The sequence below is a fragment of the Panthera uncia genome, assembly GCF_023721935.1.
Source record: "Panthera uncia isolate 11264 chromosome A3 unlocalized genomic scaffold, Puncia_PCG_1.0 HiC_scaffold_12, whole genome shotgun sequence".
Classification (NCBI taxonomy): domain Eukaryota; kingdom Metazoa; phylum Chordata; class Mammalia; order Carnivora; family Felidae; genus Panthera; species Panthera uncia.
The window spans coordinates 16959478-16979051 of NW_026057579.1; the positions used below are offsets into that span (position 1 = coordinate 16959478).

General features: G+C 47.5%; 1 protein-coding gene across 1 annotated transcript in view; it reads left to right on the forward strand.

Moving 5' to 3' along the window:
- Positions 1 to 19574, forward strand: part of ALK (ALK receptor tyrosine kinase) — a 675158-nt gene that overhangs the window by 543654 nt on the left and 111930 nt on the right. Inside the window, exons 6-8 of the mRNA XM_049651902.1 lie at positions 6979 to 7110; positions 14581 to 14712; positions 17017 to 17117. Coding sequence (XP_049507859.1) covers positions 6979 to 7110; positions 14581 to 14712; positions 17017 to 17117 — 365 coding nt within the window. The remainder of the gene's footprint in view (positions 1 to 6978; positions 7111 to 14580; positions 14713 to 17016; positions 17118 to 19574) is intronic.

Consider the following 19574-nt stretch of genomic DNA (forward strand, 5'->3'; position numbering starts at 1 on the left):
TTGTTTATGAGGTTCAAACAAAGAAGGATTAGGAAAGCACATGGCAAGTTGTTAAAATGCTATAGAAGGGTAGGGAATGGTAGACAATTTACTACCTCCAGTGCCTTTGATGTCATTCTGGAAAGAACTGCCTTTCCAAAGGTAATAAATACATTCCCAGAAAAGAAGACCCTTATTAATCAAAAATCATTAAGCACCAACTCTCCCCAGAGTGACTTGATCTCAGCTCTCCATAATCTTTCTGTGATTACGACATTGGTGTTTCAGCGGTTCCCAGGAATCACTGACACCGTGGCCGGAAGCGGTCATGAAGTGCCATCAGGAAGCTCCTTCCTTACTGCTCTGGAGCAGGCTGTGACCATCCAGGCCCTCGGGCTACCTACTCCACAAGTTGGAACAACCATTTCACAGCCACAGAGGGGATGCTGTTAGGAAACTCGGGCCCTTGATTAAAACCATTCACCAAGGGTACTTTCCTCCTTGGAATTTATGGGCCCCATAAAGAAAAGAACTTGGGAAGACAGAGCGGTTGTTTCCTGTTGCGCCTCATTAGTTTTGAGTTTGGGCTGGCAGTAGAGATCAGAGTACCAGGCGCCCATCTAATTGAATCTCTCACAGGCATAAAGTTCCCCATGGTACAGAGGAGGAAGCTATCAGGGAGCCTGGAAGCCTCCAGCCAGGGGAGGGAGATTGGAGGAGTCGATAGAAGCAGGGCTGAAGCAGACAGTTCTCTGGGCTGCGGCTGTGCAGCCGAGAGTTCCTGGGGATAAACTCGGGGGCATCTAGAGGGTGGAAGCAGAACTCCCTTCCAGCTACTGGACCCCTCCTTTGTGGAGGCTTATGTTCGAAGGGGAGGGATATTGACTTCCTGTCCTTCTGTACTCCCTGTCACTGCTCCTGATGACACCCATCGCCCAGGGGGGTGTCCCCAGTACAAAGGATAGAAAACAAGGTTTCCAATCTCTTGGCAAGCCATGCAAGCACTTGGAATCTTCATATTGTCAACTATAAAATGAACATAGTAATACCTGCCCCAGAAAATACATAGTTTCAGTTCAACTTCCAAACTTTGGGATGGGAAGATCTCTGTAGAGGGCACTGTTGGGAACTCATGTAGATAAGACTTCCCTTCAAGTCACTTACAGTTTGCTGAGAAAGACAGGCATACAAACAGCTAGGTATCACATCAGGCAGAATGCCAGCCACATTCAGGGGCACCTGGGTTTCTCAGTCAGTTAAGCATCCATCCAACTCTTATTTCAGCTCAGGTCATGATCTCACAGTTTGTGGGTTCAAGCTCTGCATCCAGCTCTGTGCCGATGGTGCAGAGCCTAACTGGGATTCTCTATCTCTCTCTCCCTCTCTGTTCTCCCTCTTCCTCTCTCTCTCTCTCAACATAAATGAATAAATAAACTTAATAAAATTTAAAAAAAAAAGAATGTCCTCCATGTTCAAGCAAGAAGTGGTGTGCCATAGAAGCCCAAGTGAAAGGACAGTTCATGGAAGGGGGAGAAGGGGACAATCCATGAAAGTGTCACACATGAGCCAGGAATATCTAGATCCCCATTGCTGAAAGATGGTGAGTTGGCAGAAGATGTTCCCAGATGCCAGGGCAGGCTTAGCAACGGCAGGACAACCCAAAGACTACCAAGGGTGACCCACTCACTGCCTACCATGTGGAAGAAAGCCTGGAAACCTAAAAGGCAAAGAAGCAACCACCAAGGAAGATACGGATAGTTCTGGATTATGTCCAAGTTTACAACTCCTGCATATCAAGGTGCATTATAAACAGAGCAAAAATACACACGGAATACTGGGGGAAAATTGTCAAACATATAACCAATCGTTTCACATCCTTATTAATAATCTCATACAGGGGCGCCTGGGTGGCTCAGTCGGTTAAGCGTCCGACTTCAGCTCAGGTCATGATCTCACAGTCTGTGGGTTCAAGCCCCACGTCGGGCTCTGTGCTGTCAGTTCGGAGCCTGGAGTCTGCTTCGGATTCTGTGTCTCCCTCTCTCTCTCTGCCCCTCCCCCACTCACACTCTGTCTCTATCAAAAAATGAATAAACGTTAAAAAATACTTTTAATAAAAAAATAATAGTCTCATACACATTGGGGCACCTTAGTGGCTCAGTCGGTTAAGTGTCTCTTAATTTTGCTCAGGTTACGATCTTGTGGTTTGTAAGTTCAAGCCCCACATCAGGCTCTGCACTGACAGTGCAGAACCTGCTTGGGATTCTCTCTATCCCTCTCTTTCTGCCCTTCCCTTGCTCAAGCTCTCTGTCTCTCAAAATAAATAAACTTAAAAAAAAAAATCTCTTACACTTCAACAGGAAAACATAAAGAACCTAACAGATAAATTGGCAAAAGGAAGTGAGCAAGTCCACTGAGAGTAAAATAAAGCTAGTAACATGTGGAATAATATCCAGCTCACTAACTATCAAAGAAATACAAATAAAACAGCAGGGAAATACTTTGAGTTAAAAATAAAAGCCATGCTAATATTCAGGGTCGGCCAGGATATAGTAAGAGGGGCGTGCGTGTGTGAACACAGCTGGTGAGAGTGTAAATTGGATTAACTTCTAGAAAGCAATTTGGCAATATGTATCAAGGGCCTTTAAAATGTTTATACTCTTTGATTCAGTAATTCCACTTCTGGGAATCTATCCTATGAAAATAATCTGAAATGCGGGCAAAGGTTTATGCTCAAAGATATTCTTCAAAGTGTTATTATAAATAGTCTAACAATCCAGTCATTGAATAACGTTTAAATAAATGATGGTACATATCACACAGGACTGTAGTCATTAAAAAGTCTTCTTATGGGGAATTTTTAAACCCTGAGAAAAGCTTGTGATCTAACCCTCATTGTCTTAAGACATGTATACGTATGACACAACTATATGCACTTTGAAAGCATAGGCCAAAAACAAGATGTTAAAAATGATGGCATCTGGGTAGTGGAATTCTGAGCATTGTTTTTGTTTATTTTTACACTGGTTTCAAACTCTAAACAATAGGCATATGTTTTTTGAATGAAGGAATGTAAAAGAAAGTATGAGACCTATTCGGGGATTGACAAGTAACTGGCATGTGAAACATGCGTGTGTTCATGAAAACACACAACGAAAAGCAAGGCCTAATCATAAGGTGGGAATAAAACATGACACAATTTTCATTTGCTCCATACGTTTTTTTTTTTTTTTAATTTTGCTTATGTTTCCTGTGGTAGTTCTGAGAGTGAGGGTAATAAGGTCCTAATTATTTAATGGTCACATATAGGGCATAAGAAGAAAATGTTTGGGAAACTAGAAATCAACAAGCGAAGACGAAGAATTTTTCCTGTCATCCTAAAAAGTCTTTGCCCTGAAGGAGGGGCAGAGTGGACAGGCATGTCACCAGCAGGCCGGGCCCGCCAGCTACAGTGGACACACCGGTCTGCTTTCAGGAGTAGCACCCAGCTGGAGGCCATTTGCTGACCACCACGCCTCACCTTCACTTAACTGGGAACTACCCCCTATGAAATGGAAATAACAGAGCTGCCCTGTCCCAGCAGCTGTAAGGTTAGTGCACAGGCAGGTCAAGTGCCCGGTGCTGTCCTTAGCAGGAAGCAGGTATGCCACATATGATGGCAGGTGCCTTGCTATGTGCTCTTGTTTCCTGGGACAAAGTCCACAGCCACCCCCAGCAAAATCCCCTCCAGTCAAAGCTTCAGGGAGGACACCCCTCCTCCAGGTCTGCCGGGGGAGAGAGAGACTGCACTTTCTGGGGACCAGCACCAGTCTCCTTAGAAGCACTGTGTTTCTCAGCTTCCAAGATGACAAGCCTGACAAGTGGAAAATTCATACACAGAATTAAGGCTATAAAATGAATTTGGCACCTTACCTTTGAAAATGAGCATTGTGTCTCCTGTCATTCCCTTTTTATTTTGATCCCACTGTTGAGTTTTGGGAACTGGGATGGGGAGACTTTCCATTGCACAGCCCCTGCGGTTGGAATTAGTAAGGGATTTGGTGGACACATTGTCTTAGGCTGTCTTGTGGCGCAGGGATGGATAGTGGGGGCGTTTCTCCTGTGTGGGGAGGAAAGGCAGAGAATGTCTAGTCCAGAGAACCACAGGTCACAGAACAAGCTATGGAACAGAGGAGTTGATCTAAAGCCATGCATGCTGGGCCTCAGCTGACTTAGCCAGTGACTGGAGCTGGAGTATTAAAGCCAGTGGGTTTAGCTGGCGTATTAGCTTCCTGTGGCTGCTGTAACAAACCACCACATTAAAATAACACCCTTTTATTCTCTATGGGCAGAAGTCTGACATCAGTTTCACTGGGCTAACATCAGCTTAGTGGCAGTGCCAGCTCCTTCTGGATTCTCTCAGGAAGAATAGGTTGTCTCGCCTTTTCCTGCTTCTGGAAGCCGCCTGCCTTCCCTGGCATGTGACCCATTCTTCACGCTTCTCCAGACTTGCTTCCATGATCACATCTTTTGCTTCTTTCTTTGACTTTCTTGACGCTTTCTTTTAAGACCCCTTGTGATCATACCTGGATAATCCGGATAATTTCCCCGTCTAGAGAACCTTAACTTAATCCCCATTTTACCACATAAAGGAACATATTCCAGGTTTGGGGGGATTAGGATATGACTATTTGGGGGGGGGGGGCATGTCATTTTTCAGCTTACTGCAGGCAGGGTAACCTAATGTGCATGCTTTTCACGAATCCTCGCAGGGGCCAGGCACTGGCTAGGGCTGGGGGGGGACAGCACACAGATGCTCAAACAACTTAATGAAGAAGATGGGACCACACACACATGCTCTAGGGCCACGCTGCATGGAACGAATATCAAATGAGGCTCGAGCACGGGTTTGTGCAGAGAGACAGTGAGAAGTGAGACAGGAAAGGAAATTGGGGCCCCCAGCACAGAGGACCTTGCAGAGCAGGGAAAAAAGTTTGGATGTGATCCCCTGAAGGAAGCAGGGCCTGTGTTTTCCATGCCCACAGTTACACAGAACACCAAGCCAGGCTGGAGGCCCATCTGAGAATGTTGGTAGCCATGTGCCAACCACTGACAAATTAAGCCTTGACTGGCCTATGAGATGGAGAGAGCAGCTTTGCAGTCTGACAGGCTGCGTCCGCACCCCACTTACCAGCTTTAGGGAAGTCACTCAGCTGCCCTGACTCAGTTTCCCCACTTAGGGAATGGGTACTGTGAAGACATGCCTAGCTTCTTCACAGAGCCAGATGTGCTGAGTCAGTACAGAGATGATTCTAGATGTAAACAGGCTGGACTTGATGTAAGTTTCAGTTGCAACTGAAATGAACCAGAAAATCATGGAATTTTAGATATTTTTTTTAATGTTTATTTATTTTTTTTTTTTAAATTTTTTTTTTCAACGTTTTTAATTTATTTTGGGGACAGAGAGAGACAGAGCATGAACGGGGGAGGGGCAGAGAGAGAGGGAGACACAGAATCGGAAACAGGCTCCAGGCTCCGAGCCATCAGCCCAGAGCCTGACGCGGGGCTCGAACTCACAGACCGCGAGATCGTGACCTGGCTGAAGTCGGACGCTTAACCGACTGAGCCACCCAGGCGCCCCTAATGTTTATTTATTTTTGAGACAGAGAGAGACAGAGTGCAAGTGGGGGAGGGGCAGAGAGAGAGGGAGACACAGAATCTGAAACAGGCTCCAGGCTCTGAGCTGTCAGCACAGAGCCCGACGCAGGGCTCGAACCCACGAACCGTGAGATCATGACCTGAGCCGAAGTCGGACGCTTAACCGACTGAGCCACCCAGGCGCTCCGGAATTTTAGATATTAACGATGAACTAACCTGGAGAGTACCACATCACAATCAGCTGGGAGGTTGCACTGAAATGAAATTTAACAAAGGGGAGTCTAAGCTCACAACCAGGGTTGGAGAAACATCCCCCCCTCCCCGTATATGAAGCTCAGAGAGGCTGTGGAACCCAGCCAAGTGGGAATCCTGGTCACCCTCACCCCCACCCAGCTGAGCATTGAGGCGGGTGGGATGGGGGTGGGAAGACTGCTGAGGCACCAGCTGCCATGCGGAAGGAGCTAGAAAAGAGGACAGAGTGCAAGGCCACTGGACTTGGGGGGTCGGCCCGGGTGGACCCTGCCTGCTCATCTCCACGGGAGCCAAAGGCTGCCCCCATCCCCCCAAACCAAGAGCTCCCTGGCAGGAGGCACACTCAGAAAAACAAGCCAGGCCCTTGCTCGGCGGTCTCCAGGTAAAGTTCCCCATTTAGCAGGGCAGGCCGGTCCAGGCCAACTTAAGCCTAGTTCTCTGGGGTCACAGGTTAATTCATTATTATAACCCATTGTTCTTGACACAGAAACAAATAGCTGCTAACAGGTTCATTATAAATGGCTCCTTCTCTCTTCTGCCACTGGATAATATGATTTATATGAGATTTATGATTTATATAAAAATTTCAGAATGGACCTTAGAAATATCATCAAAATCCCTCCTTTTATAGATGGGGAGACAGAAGGCCAGACAGAGGAGAGATAGGTTCAGCATCACACAGCTGGTCCAACAACAGAAAGTGCTGTATGTTTCTAGAACCACTCCAGTCAAGAACTGTGGGAGATACACTGGACCAGATATGCCCCAAACCTGACCTCGTGGGTATAGCTGTATGTGTGCAGATGAGACTACAGGCTCTCCACCTGGCACACTGAAGCCAGGGGTGGAGGACCCCAGAGTGCTGGGGGGATGTGGACCTACCTAGGCCCACTCTGCTATTCACCATCACTAGAAAGTGGGGGTTTAGGACAGGGTGTTAGGGCTTTGCCTTTCTCTTGGCCTCCTGGTGTTGGTTGGCCCTGCGTGTAGCCAGATCGGGCGTGTCAGCCAGACCTTGGGATGTGAAAGGCAGGGCAGAGTGATGCTGTCCCTGAGCCTTCCCACAGCGCCACCCGAACTGATCAGTGGCATGTGTCTCTGTGTGCTCTCCAGGAACATCCCCGGGCTCCAAGATGGCCTTGCAGAGTTCCTTCACCTGCTGGAATGGGACAGTCCTCCAGCTCGGGCAGGCCTGCGACTTCCACCGGGACTGCACCCAGGGAGAAGACGAGGGCCAGCTGTGCAGTGAGTAGATGGGGCTGCCCCCCACCCCAGCCCAGCCCGCACCTACACCCCCCTGCCCCCATCACCTCGGGCACGAGAACTTAGACACCCTCCCTTATACCCAGTGCTACCTGTGTGCCGTCAGTGACGACTTCCAAAAGCTACACAGTCTCCAAGAGACAGAGCTAAGATCTGCATCTAGAAACAGGAGCACAGAATTTAAGAACCAAACAAGATCGTGTAGCTCATGCTGTCAGCATCCTAGTGGCACAGAGAAGGTGTGCAGGATAAAGCCTAACTCAGGAACATGCGCCCCCTGTGCCCAGACTCCCCTCCCTTTTCAGGCCTTATCTATCTTCCACCACCCACCTAGCCCTCCAATCCTCCTGGTCTTCCGTGTGCCTCAGCGCCTGCTGGATCAGACCCCTTCCCCACTCCAGCACACCTCCATGGCTTTGCTGGTGCGGTACCCCTGGCCAGAGTGCCCCTTCCTCCTTGGGTCACCTCCAGAGTCAGTCCTTCTGGGAAGCCTCCTCTAATGCCTCCCACAAGTACCACGCCAACAAATACAGCTGGCTTTTCCTCTCGACTCCCTCCATTGGTGTATCCATCCATCCACTGCGTGTCCATTCTTTTTTATTAACAGCTTTTTAGAAATACAATTCATATACCATACAACTCACCCACTTCAATTGGACACATAAGTGGTTTTTAGTATAGTCCCAAGGCTGTGCAACCATCACCACAATCTAATTTTAGAACATTTTTATCACTTCAAAGGTAACCCCTAGCAATCTTTCCTCATTTCCCTCCAATCTCCCCTCCCCTACTCCCCCCCACCGCCAGGGGCCGTTAGCCCTAAGCAACCCCTAATCTACTTTCTGTTTCTACAGATTTGCCTATTCTGGGCATTTCATATAAATGGAATCATACAATATGTATTCTTTGTGATTAACTTCTTTCACTTGGCATAATGTTTTCAAGGCCCATTCTTGTTGTGTCGTGTAAGGATCTCATTCCTTTTTACTGCCAAGTACTATTTCATTGTATGTCTATTAGCACATTTTGTTCATCTATTCATCGGTTGATGGGTATTTTGGTTGTTTCTACTTTCTGGCTGTTGTGAATTATGCTGCTTTGAACATTCCTGTACAAATTTTTATATAGACAGATGTTTTCTTTCCTCTTGGGTACATGCCTAGGAGTAAATTGCGGGGTCAACTCTGTATTTAACATTTTTTTAAGTTTATTTATTTATTTTGAGAGAGAGAGAGAGTAGGGGAGGGAGAGAGAGAGAGAGACAATATCCCAAGCAGGCTCTGCACTGTCAGCCCAGAGCCCAGTGCAAGGCTTGAACTCAACGAATCATGAGGTCATGACCTGAGCCGAAATCAAGAGTCAGACGCTTAGCTGACTGAACCACTTGGGTACCCCTGTATTTAACATTTAAAAGAACTTCCAGGCTGTTTTCCAAGGTAGCTACACCATGTGACATTCCGCCAGTAATGTATAAAGTTTCTAATTTCTCTACATCCTCATCGACACTTATTACAATCTGTCTTTTCATTTCTGCCATGCTAGTGGGTGTGTACCTATTCCATTTCCTGGAGGTGGTTTCCACATCTCTCTCCCTCACCATGGGCAGATTGGATCTGTTTCTCTTCCCCATACCAGTATCTCCTGGCACAGCATAGGTGGTCACTATTTGTTGATTCAAATGACTAAATGAGTCAGGACACTTGGTTTCCATGGACCAAAACCAACTGCTGAGATTTCACTGATAGCTGGGGGCAGAGTTAGACTCCCAGCCCAGTGCTCATTCCACCCGAATCCGGTGTTCTCGGCAGCTGCCTGGTTACGAGTATACACTCGAGAGGTTTTTACATTTATGCCAGGGAAAGCACAAACACTTATCAAACACATATATTGTGAGCTACAAAATGTACTAGAGCCCACAGCAGGGATGAATAACAGGCACCTGTCTTTAGACTGCTGAAAATCCAGCACAGGGGAAAGGACCGAAGCCACAGAGTTGCAGTAGGGAAAGGATGTGGCACATGCGTGCCTGGGGTACTCTGGGGCCCAGACACAGGAGCAAATGCCTCGCCCCTCAGATGCACTGGCCCTAAGACATTGTGGCCTGCAAAATAGCTTTAAAAAGTTAACAGTATCCCCCATATCATCTGCAGGACAGGTTTTCCCTTGGGGGAGAAAAGGTTTTATTTATTCTCTTTTAAATGAAGCAATAAAGAAAATCCATTTTTCAATTTGAAAAACTTCCTTTTTAGATAAAACTTCCCAGTGAAGTTTTCCAATAATGATGGAATTGTGTTGTTTAGATAAAACTCAGTAAAGACTTACAGGTAAGCCCTTTGTTTATCCCACACTGTTCCTGGCCTTTCTTCACAAAGCTCTCACTCGACATGTGGACCAAAATGAAGCCAGCCCACCCATGTTGTCCTGGGCAGGGGTCTGCGTGTGTCTCTCTAGTTACTGGTCTCTGCAGTGTTTCCAGCAGTGCATCTGAGCTGTGTGATTTTGCTTTTGCCTTTTTAAAGTTTTTTGATTCCCACTTCCCAGCTGGGACACAGGTCAGGCCAGCCATGCCCTGGTTTACAATTGGGAAAATGAAAGCACAGAGAAGGTAATTGATTTGTTCAGGGTCACACAGCATGTCAGGAACAGAGCCATGATTAGAGTGATGAGCCTGTGGGATCCAGCCCATTACTGTAGGCTCAGGGCATTCTCTTACCATTCTAGGGCTGCTGTTAATGGATTTCCAAGGCCAACTCCAAGCTTGAGGACAGCCTGACTCCAGAATGGAGGGCAGGTTCCTGAGGCCCAGAGACCTTTCCAGCCACACTTGAAAAGCTGCTCTGACCAGCTCTGAGAATGACAGTTCCACCCTGGAGAAACCCCTACTGAGTTCTTTGCTACAGAAATCAGTTGCTAGGAAGAGAAGTTCAATTCAGAAGGAGGGTTATTTCGATCTTTTTGCCACTCTGATCTTGGCAGTACTCTTAGCAAATATTCTTTCCTTTCTGGTGTGTCCCATTTTGTCTGGCGTTTTTGCAGTTTTCCCCATCACATTGACCAGTGTTGATTCTAGAAAACATCTCCATGAAGATGAAGATGAAGAAGAAGGAGGAGGAGGAGGAGGAGGAGGAGGAGGAGGAGGAGGAGATGAACACTTATTGAGCATTTACTGGGTGCCAGATACTTTTCATGTATGAATTTATTTCGTCCTCAGAACGATCCTATGAGATGCTACTGTACCCTTCTTAGAGATGAGGAAGCTAAAGTCCATGAAGCTGTTAGCCAGCGTGAACCACTGCAAGCCAGACTCATTTGTTATCTGAGTTTCCAGTGGTTGATTATGCAAGCCCAACACTAGCTACGTATCTACCCAGGAAAAAAAGGAGGAAGGGAAAAAGGGAAGGTCCAGGGCTCTGCCACCTTTCTAAGTGGGGGAGAGGGGGCCTCAGATCATTTATCTTCACCCTCTGGGCTTATTTCCTCGCTGTAATATGACTTGGAACATGACACCCAATGATGTCTTGATGTTTGTGATGCATTTAGGACCTCATCCTTACCAGGTAGTCTGGAACCTGTTAGAATGTCTTCTCTGGGAAGCTGGTCACCCAAGCCTTGCTGGGAATGTCCAGTTCTAAGGAATCTGCATGAGGGTCATGAATCTCTAGCCAATGCAGTCAACTATGCCCTGCCATGGCTGGAATTTGGGGGGAGTGGGGGGAGTAGGTTGTATGCCATCAACCCCAGCCTCAACTCCCCACACTTGCTCCAGAAGGAAGTCCACACACAGCTTCATTCAGATTATTACACTCAACCTTGAGCAACATTTCAAGCCAGGATAAGTGGGAGACCTGACATGGAGGTGGCAGTGCCTTGCCCTTCTGCATCCACTCATGAATGTGTCCATTCACACCACATCCTTCAAACCACAAACACATGCCATCCTCCTTCCTGCTTTCCAGTTAAGCATTGCTGATCCAAGTGAGATATCCCGGAACACTGGAACCCATAAAAGGGTGTGTTGAGGGTTCCCTGTGTGTCAAACAACGGCTTCAGTGGTGTGGCATGCCCCAGAAAAGGGTCAGGTGTCTCCACTTTGTCCCCTGATAGGTCATTGACTCCCTTCCCCTTCACGTAACCAATAATCTCATCTGTTTGGTGGGGATTCTCTTCCTGACAGGCAAAAGCAATTTCTCAAAGTTTATTTCTTTATTGTAAAATAAAACACGTTGTTTGTAAAATATTTGGAAAAACTAGAAAAGTACACAGGAGAAAATAACTACTGCCTGTAATCCTCCCTCTCAGACATTCAGAGATAACCATAATATGATGATGTATTTCTTCTAGCATTTTTTCCCATGACTCTATATTTTCATGGAAATGTATAACACATATTTATCAAAAATGTTAACAGAGCTGTCATGCAGGAAGGAAAAGAAGTAGTGTCATTTGGCCTGGAGTTTACACTTGGCAGCTTCCTGTAACTTCTGCTGAGGCCACATCTTCGTGACCCTACCAATTTGTCTCTCTTACAATGGAATCAGGTGTCATAATTGCCAAATGTTGCGGGATTGATTGATTGACCCCCACATAGCCTGACTTGGCCATTCAGCCAGTGAAGTAAGAGGATCAGATAGGGCAGTGCTTCTCAGCCACCAAGGTGCCTAGGAACCATCTGGAAGACATTAAAAATGCAGATTTTGACTCAGTAGGTGGTGATGGGGGTGGTGGACCTGAGATTGCGCACTTCTAACAGTTTCACCGGTGATGCTGGTGTGGCTGGTCCTTCAGCCACATTTTGAATAGTGAAGGGTTAGATGCCTGAATCCACTCCCCTTGTATTCAGCAAATAAGTATGTCAGTCCTACAGCATGGCAAGTGCTGAGTAGGTGCTTGGGGTGAATGAGAGGAGAAAGGCATCATCAAAGGAGTTGAAACCATTGGACTCAAATCTCTGTGCCAACATTGTGCTCAGCCACTGGCCCTGACAGCAGTGTCCCAAACCTGGCCTAATCCATCAAGGGTTCTGATGTCCCCCACCCCACCAGCTTCCTTGGGAGGGGCTTCTCCCTGAGCACACACCTGCTGTGCTGGCAAGTGGCAGTAACCCTCTCCTCCTGCACCCCATCCCACTCTGCAAGGTTTTCAGGATCACATAAATTGTCCACCGACCCAACTATTTTGTCTAATTCCTCTTTATTCAATCAGCCATAAAGAAAGCGGCTTCCAATCCCAGCTCACCCTGGATCCTGTGCAAAGCTAGGACAAGGGTGGGCTTCCAGAAGGTGGAAAGTGCCAATGGCTTTCCTCATTCCTGTTCAGGTGGAAGGCATAGGCAGAGCTACCATGGGCATTTCTAGAGAGGCAGCTGAGGGACCTGTCTCTGCCCCCAGGGCAGTGTTGGCTATGTCAGTTCATCCTCTGACAAGGTCCCCTGAGCCAGGAGTGAACAATGACTAGTAATGCCACCACCACTCTGTATTTGCTCAACTCTGTTTACAAAATTCCACACTCTGCCTTATTTTACCCTCAAAACAGCCCTGTGAAATAGACAACTACTATTACCCTATTTTACAGATGAGGGAGATAAGTGTTTGAGGAAAAGAAGTGCCTTGCCTAGAGTCACCAGCGGAAAGCAGCAGGTTAGGGCTAGAACCAGGGATCCAGATCCCAGGACCATTGAGGTATCGACATCCATAGTTGGGCTGACTTCTCTGTCTCTGCCTTCTAAAAGGGAAGGAGGGAGTGATAAGCTGTAAAAGGCTTCAGCCCAGCTCCTCCTTCTACCAGGAGCCATTGCCTGCTAGAATCTTCCATCATGGTTCCTGGTTGAAAGCACACTTGTAAAGGACGCTTCATGGAAGGTCACTTCCAGCTACCAGTTAGTTTTTGCAAAAGAAGTGGATGTGGGGTCCCTTGAGGGGGCATAAAAAATAAAACAGAAAGATCTCCTTAGCTTTTGGATTTTTAATCAGAGGAACATGCGGGGCTTGGGGGAAAATGATTTCTTCAGGGGGGTATAAATGGGAAGAGATGCTCAAAGTCAGTGACAGCCGGTTTTAATTTATAATTCTGCCTCTGTGTGAAATGCACAGAGAATCAGGGGGAAATGAGTAATAATTCACTAAGGTGCTGTCACAGCCAGGAAGCGTTAGGGCCCTCTTTGTCAGCCTGCCATTGCCGGGAAGGCTGAGACAGAGGAAAGACACAGAGAGCAGTGGGTCCAGCTAGAGCGCCTTTCCTCCTGCTCAGAGACTTAGCCCTGCTGTTTCTCCCCAGCCTGGCCTGGGGCCATTGGTGCTATCGGAATAGCCTGGAATGGCCCACCAGCTCCTCGGGGCTGGGTGCCTTCCCTGCAGCCATTCTCTGAGCAAGCTGCAGAATGTGAGCTCTCTCTGACCCTCTTCTCCTTTCTTCCTCTTTCTGAGGGCACCTGGGAAATATATGGTCATAAAGCTGACTGTGGCCTTTTCAATGGGACCTGAGGTCAGCTTGATATAGAGAAAAGGGTAACAGGGCCCTTTATGCTGAGCCAACAGATGATATAAAAAGGTCCCATGGCTGGCATTGCTTAGTTGGGATAAGGTAGGTTAGAGCAGTAATAAGCCATTCCTAAATTTCAGGGGCTAACATAACATTGACAGTACCTATGCACCAAAGCGGGGGGCTCCACAGGATCTCTCGGGGCCCCAGGCCCCACCGTCTGACAGCAGTGGTCTCAGGGATGGGAATGACCCTTGGCCACCTGAGCAGGGAGAGAGAGACCAAAGAATTGCACAGGGGCTCTCCACAGCCTCCATCCAGAAGAGACACACATCACTTCTGCTCACATTCCATGAGCTAGAGCTATTCATGTGGCTTCCCTTAACTGGAAGGGGGATGGGGAAGAAAGGGAAAGAAATAGAAAATTTGAGCAATATGTGTCTCTGCAGACAGGGGTGACTTGAAGGACGCAACCAACTCCCACCAACTCTACCCCTGCCACCATCACATTCTTGTCATTGTGTCTGCCATCAGAAATCTATTCCAGTGCCTTCTCCTGGGGTAACATTCGTGCTCGATCAGAATAAGGAGCACAGATTCAGAAGCAGATCTTAGGGCTAGAGCCAGGGATCCTGTGTTACCTGCTGGCTGTGTTACCTTGGTCAGATTGTTTAACATTCCTGAGCTCTCCTCTCTCACATATAAAACTGGTTTATCCCCATGCTGCCACACTATTATTTTTTTTTACTGCTATTTTATTTTCTGAAGATCAGAAAAATTGTAAACCTTCACGTGTACCAGTTAAGGACTGGGGCTTCTTTTCATTGTCATCAGTATCATTAGAATCAAGGGTCCAGCTAAGGAGCTGTTGTTGATAAGGATACTTTGGTCATGCCTGACTCATCTTACTTGACATTGGCATATTTTGCTTTTAGCCTTCCTGGAAATGACCATATCCCTGTGCTCTTGTTGCAGGTAAACTCCCTGCTGGGTTTTACTGCAACTTCGAAGATGGCTTCTGTGGCTGGACCCAGGGCACGCTCGCACCCCACACCTCCCAGTGGCAGGTCAGGACCCTGAAGGATGCCCGGGTCCAGGACCACCAAGGTACTGCTGCTCTTTTCCCTTCCCCCTGGTGCCCATCTGGCCAGACAAGAGATTTAGGGCACCAACCCAGAGAAGCTGGAACTCCCCACCCCTGCAGGGTGACCTCCCCACCCCAGCGCAGGTGACTGCCCAAAGCTTGCCTTGAGGTGTTCGCACACAGTTCCCTCTTCAGACTTCCCAGGCTTCAGAATGATTAAATCAGGACAAGGTAGTCTCCCCTTTTGTTCCCTAAGATGAGAATCTGGATGAAGGATTAGCTAAAAGATAAGAAGAATAGTGGCAACAATAGTAATAATCCATTCATTCAACAAGTGTTTGTTGAGGACCTACTATGTGTCTGGCGCATAACTCACTGAGAGGTAAGGAAAACTATAGCTGTCTATGGGGAGGCTGAGGCACAGGGAGGCTTTATGTCATTGGGCCCAGGGTTGTGCCCTGAGAATCTTGCCCCACATCTGATCCGTTCCCTGGAGCCCAGCTTCCTCAGCCATACCCACCATCCTTGCCCAGCTCAAGCTGGCAACTCTCACACTCCCAGTGCCAGAGCCTCTCCTCCCCCTGCCTCTCCTTGGCTTCCAGAAGGGCAGAGACCTCCACACATCCAAGAGATGGCCACCCACACGTAGGTGAGCTGACTCCACACCTGGAGACACAGCTGGGTCATGGAACAAGGGAAGGCCTGTGAGGCCAACACAGCTCCCAAGTTCAGGCTGCTGGAGAAGCCAGACCACCTGACCATGGGCCCAGCCTTGGGCTGTACCCAGTACTAGGCCTGAGCAGGTCCTGAGGCCCACCTCTCTACAGGATAGAGCTGGGCTTAGAGGCAGGGGCTCTCTCTCTCCTTCCCTCCCCTGCATTTGTCTGCTCTTTGTGGAGCTATAGTCCCTTGTACCAGATCCCTCTCTCCAAGCAAAGATCATACATCCTATGGATCCCTTTAAGAATTAATAATGATGATGATGATGATTAAGGTGTGAGAGAGAACCATGTCCTGATCAACCACTGGGGATCCCAGAGCCCGTGCAGTCCTATCCTGGCTAACTGCTCCTGAAAGAGCTGGCTTTGACCGTGAGGAAGCAGGCTGAGTTACCACAGCCCCAGGAGAGTTCTGCAGGCCCCTCAGCAGAGAGAAGGCCCCTGGAGCTCCCGTTTCTCCTCCTGATCCCACACTGTATCATCCTCAGCACCTTACTGAGGAGCAGAGAACAGACACAGAGCTCGAAGTCAGACATGATCGTCATGTTTCTGCTGTTTGGAAGCCCCCAACAGCACCCATAGCAAATATGCATCCAACCCTGGCTCAGTAGCTCTAGGGACTGGGCTTTCACTGCCTCCTAAAGCAGTCCTTCTGTCAAAGACCAGTGTTCCTTTCCTGGAGAGAAGCTCCACCACTCTGTAAATTCTACCCATGCATGGATCATACTTTCTGTCTCCTGGAGCCCCACAGAACTCAACTACTCTCTGTCTCACCAAAGCAGCTCTTCAGATGTTTGAAGGCAATAGCTGCTACCCACCCACCATAGGAAACTCTTTCCCTAGTCACAGATTCTTCCTCAAGGATGGGCCATATGCCCTCTAGGATTGCTGGCTGGTCTTGGTTACTCTGCTCTGGACCCACTTGAATTTGTTACTTGGTAGTAATCCAATATCAGACTTTGCTAAGAAAGAACAGCAGAACTGAATGAGTAAAGTCCTTTACAGGGTTCTGTGACACCTGTGAAAGGCTGGGGGGAGTGCTCTGGCTCCCATCTCCATAGCACTGACCACCTACAAAACCCTGTATAGTTCCTGGAGATTTACAGTTGGTTCTTCCCTGCCATGTGGGGTTGTTGGGGGCTTATGTTCTCCCAGATTTTCAGGCAGATACATGCTTAGAAAACATAAGAAATATGACTTCCTGTTCATGTCATAGGGCACAGGATGACCTGGTGGAAAAGAGTGAAGGTCATGGAGACCCCAGGAGGGCAGAGGGCCAACAGGACTGTAATGGGGAGAGGAGGGGCTGGGAGAGGTCAGCGTGCTTCAGGCTGCTCCTGGGCTATGTACTAAAGCTGGTGACCTTGGGAGGTCAGGGATGCAGTAGCCCAGATGTATGGTGCTGGGATATTGCAGGGCATTTGGAATGAAGACCTTTGCGTGAGCCAAGTTTTATTGATGGTGACAAGTAGGCTGTCTTATCCACTGGAGGCAGCAGAAAACTGTGTCCTCAAAGGTGTACCACGCCTAGAGAAGAATGGGCAGAGCCCCAAGGCCCTTCAGTGCATGAGGGTGGTGCATTTCTGACTCTTTTTCTCTCTGCCCCAGGCCATGCCCTGTTGCTCAGCACTACTGATGTCCCTACTTCTGAAAGTGCTACATTGACCAGCACTACGTTTCCCGCCCCGATGAAGAACTCTCCATGTGAGGCAAGTCTCAGTGCTCCCCTACCTCCTGGACTTCTCCTCCTACCCCTCACCTTGGGCGCTTCCAGATGAACCCAAACATCAGCAAAGTAGCCTGGATGGTTGGGCTGTTTGTGCTCCTGGGGGGAGGATACGATGGCGTTTTTGTCATCTTTGCAGAGAGCATGCACCAACATGGTGGAGTCCATCTGCAGAGAATCTTACCTCAAACACCCATGCTCAGCCACACTGAACTCTTTGCAGCAGGGCCTTGATCTAAGCAAACCCAGAAAATAATTCCAAAACATAACAGGGGAGGGTAATAGTGATCTACAAAAGACTTTCTACAATATCAAGCTCTTGTAATACATTTCAGATTTTATAGAGCATCAAAAATTTGATCTACATAAATTTCACTAAGACATCAGTGGCATTCAGTAAGGTCTCCTCCAAAGCCACTTACCCAGATGGTTCCTATGGCAGTTACCTTTTTAGTGTGGTAGGTCATAATCTCTAGAGAACAAGAAATGCGTTTAGACCCCAAACATGATCCAGTGATTCAACTCATGGACTCTGGAATCAATTGCCTGAGTCCCAGCTAGGCTCCACCACTGACTGGCTGCACAATTTTCTTGGGCAGTTAATAATCTCTCAGGGCCTCAGTTTCCCCACTGTAAAGTGAGACAATAGGAGTGCCTACTCTAAAGAGGAGAAGATTAAATAAGTTAATACATATACAGGGCTTATCACGGCTGCTGGCACATCATAAGCATGACAGTAGTTAGCCAGCAGTGCCCGGCACCCTGAGTAAACATAGGTAAGGAGGATGGGGAAGCCAAAAACCAGATTCTAAGTTCTCAAAGAGCTCTTCATGCCTGTGCTTCTTTGCACCACCACACGGCACCACATCGACATCTTGCACTTTGTAGAAAACCAACACATAGTTGAGATTTGGCCAGTTCTCTCTTTCTGGAAACTCACAGGAGAAATCCCATCCTGGCTTTGTTTCAGGAATAGCTATGTGCCCCCTGAGCAATTTGTTTCCTTTCAAGCTATGGACATTGTGAGACTGAGCAGACTTGCTTCCCCTCCGCTGGCTGGTCGAAGCCCCAGGGAGATCCGGGAAACAGGCTTCCGCTGCTAAGGGACACAGCCACACTCAAGCCCTCCAGGCTTTTTATGAAATAAAAACTTACCAGCATAAAACACATACGAATGGAAAAGAAGTATCAGTGACTTTTTTTTTTAATCAGAAGAACGGTCACGTTAAATCTGAGGCTCCCCTTTTAGTAAGTAAATAGGGGTTCATGATGTGTAGTCTGTAATCAGCCTTACTCCTGGTTCGATCTTCTAACTCAACATTTACCCAATTTCTCACCCTTTTCTAGTTAGTTTCTGTTACCTTACTAGATGTTATGTATCTCTGGGAGCCACCTTAAGTCCTTTTTGGAGGAAGTCAGGGCACAAATAAATAGATTCATTACATTAACTTGTATTTGAGAAATCACTCTATCTGATGCAGATTGTGGATTACACAGTCATCACTGATATCTCTCAGCACCCCCCACACCCCAATGCCACCCAGAGCAGACACCTAGAAAGGAAGGCTTCTTAAGAGGAAATCTAAATGAGGAGAGATGGTCACCCTTCCTGAGAGGTCAGGGGGATCCTTAAAAGAATTTGATTTTTAAATAAACTCTTCACTGTATTTAACATGAGCCTAATTTTAGAATAAGAAATGTCAAGGCTAAAAATGATATTTTTCAAATACTTCATCATTTCCCTGATAACCTTTGGTTGATCGATAGTTTAAACAGGTGTTTTGTTTTACTGGCCTGTTTTATTTTCCCTCCAGTCAAATTTGCTCTGGGCTATTTCTGCTATTTCCTGCCCTTTTCCATAACTCGACTCAGCAGGAGTAATGAAGGGAAGGCAGTGACTCCATTCTGTTCTCAGCTCATAGCTAGTTCACATTCAGATTTTCAGACCATTCATCTACTGCTGATGGGTCTTGAATCCCCAGTGTTGGGGTGAAATGTTTTCATCAGAAAAATAAATAACCAAAATAGAAATATGCATTTCCAGGTCTGTAAGCCTTGCCATTTATTTGATTCAGATCCTAAATGCAGAAGGCATGAAGCTGATTTCTTCCTCCCAGGTTGGCAAATGTCAGTGACGGGATGTTGCATCACTGTGTGAACTGTGTGCGGTTAACTCAGGGTCTTCAAACCCCACCAGCCCTCAAGGGGCCTGGCTATGGGGCCCAGGTATGGGAAGGGGACACTTCCTGTACCTAGGCCCTATAGGTACAGGGTAGAGATGGGTGAAAGTCTCTGGTGAAGGTCAAGCCCACAAGGACTAAGAGGCTGGCTAAGCTCCAGGGCTGACACCCACCACTGAGTGTCGTCTCTAAACGCAGACCAGTCCTGGGAGCCCTAGAGTCCCTCCACCTCCTGGGAGTTGAAGTAATTGGAGAATTTC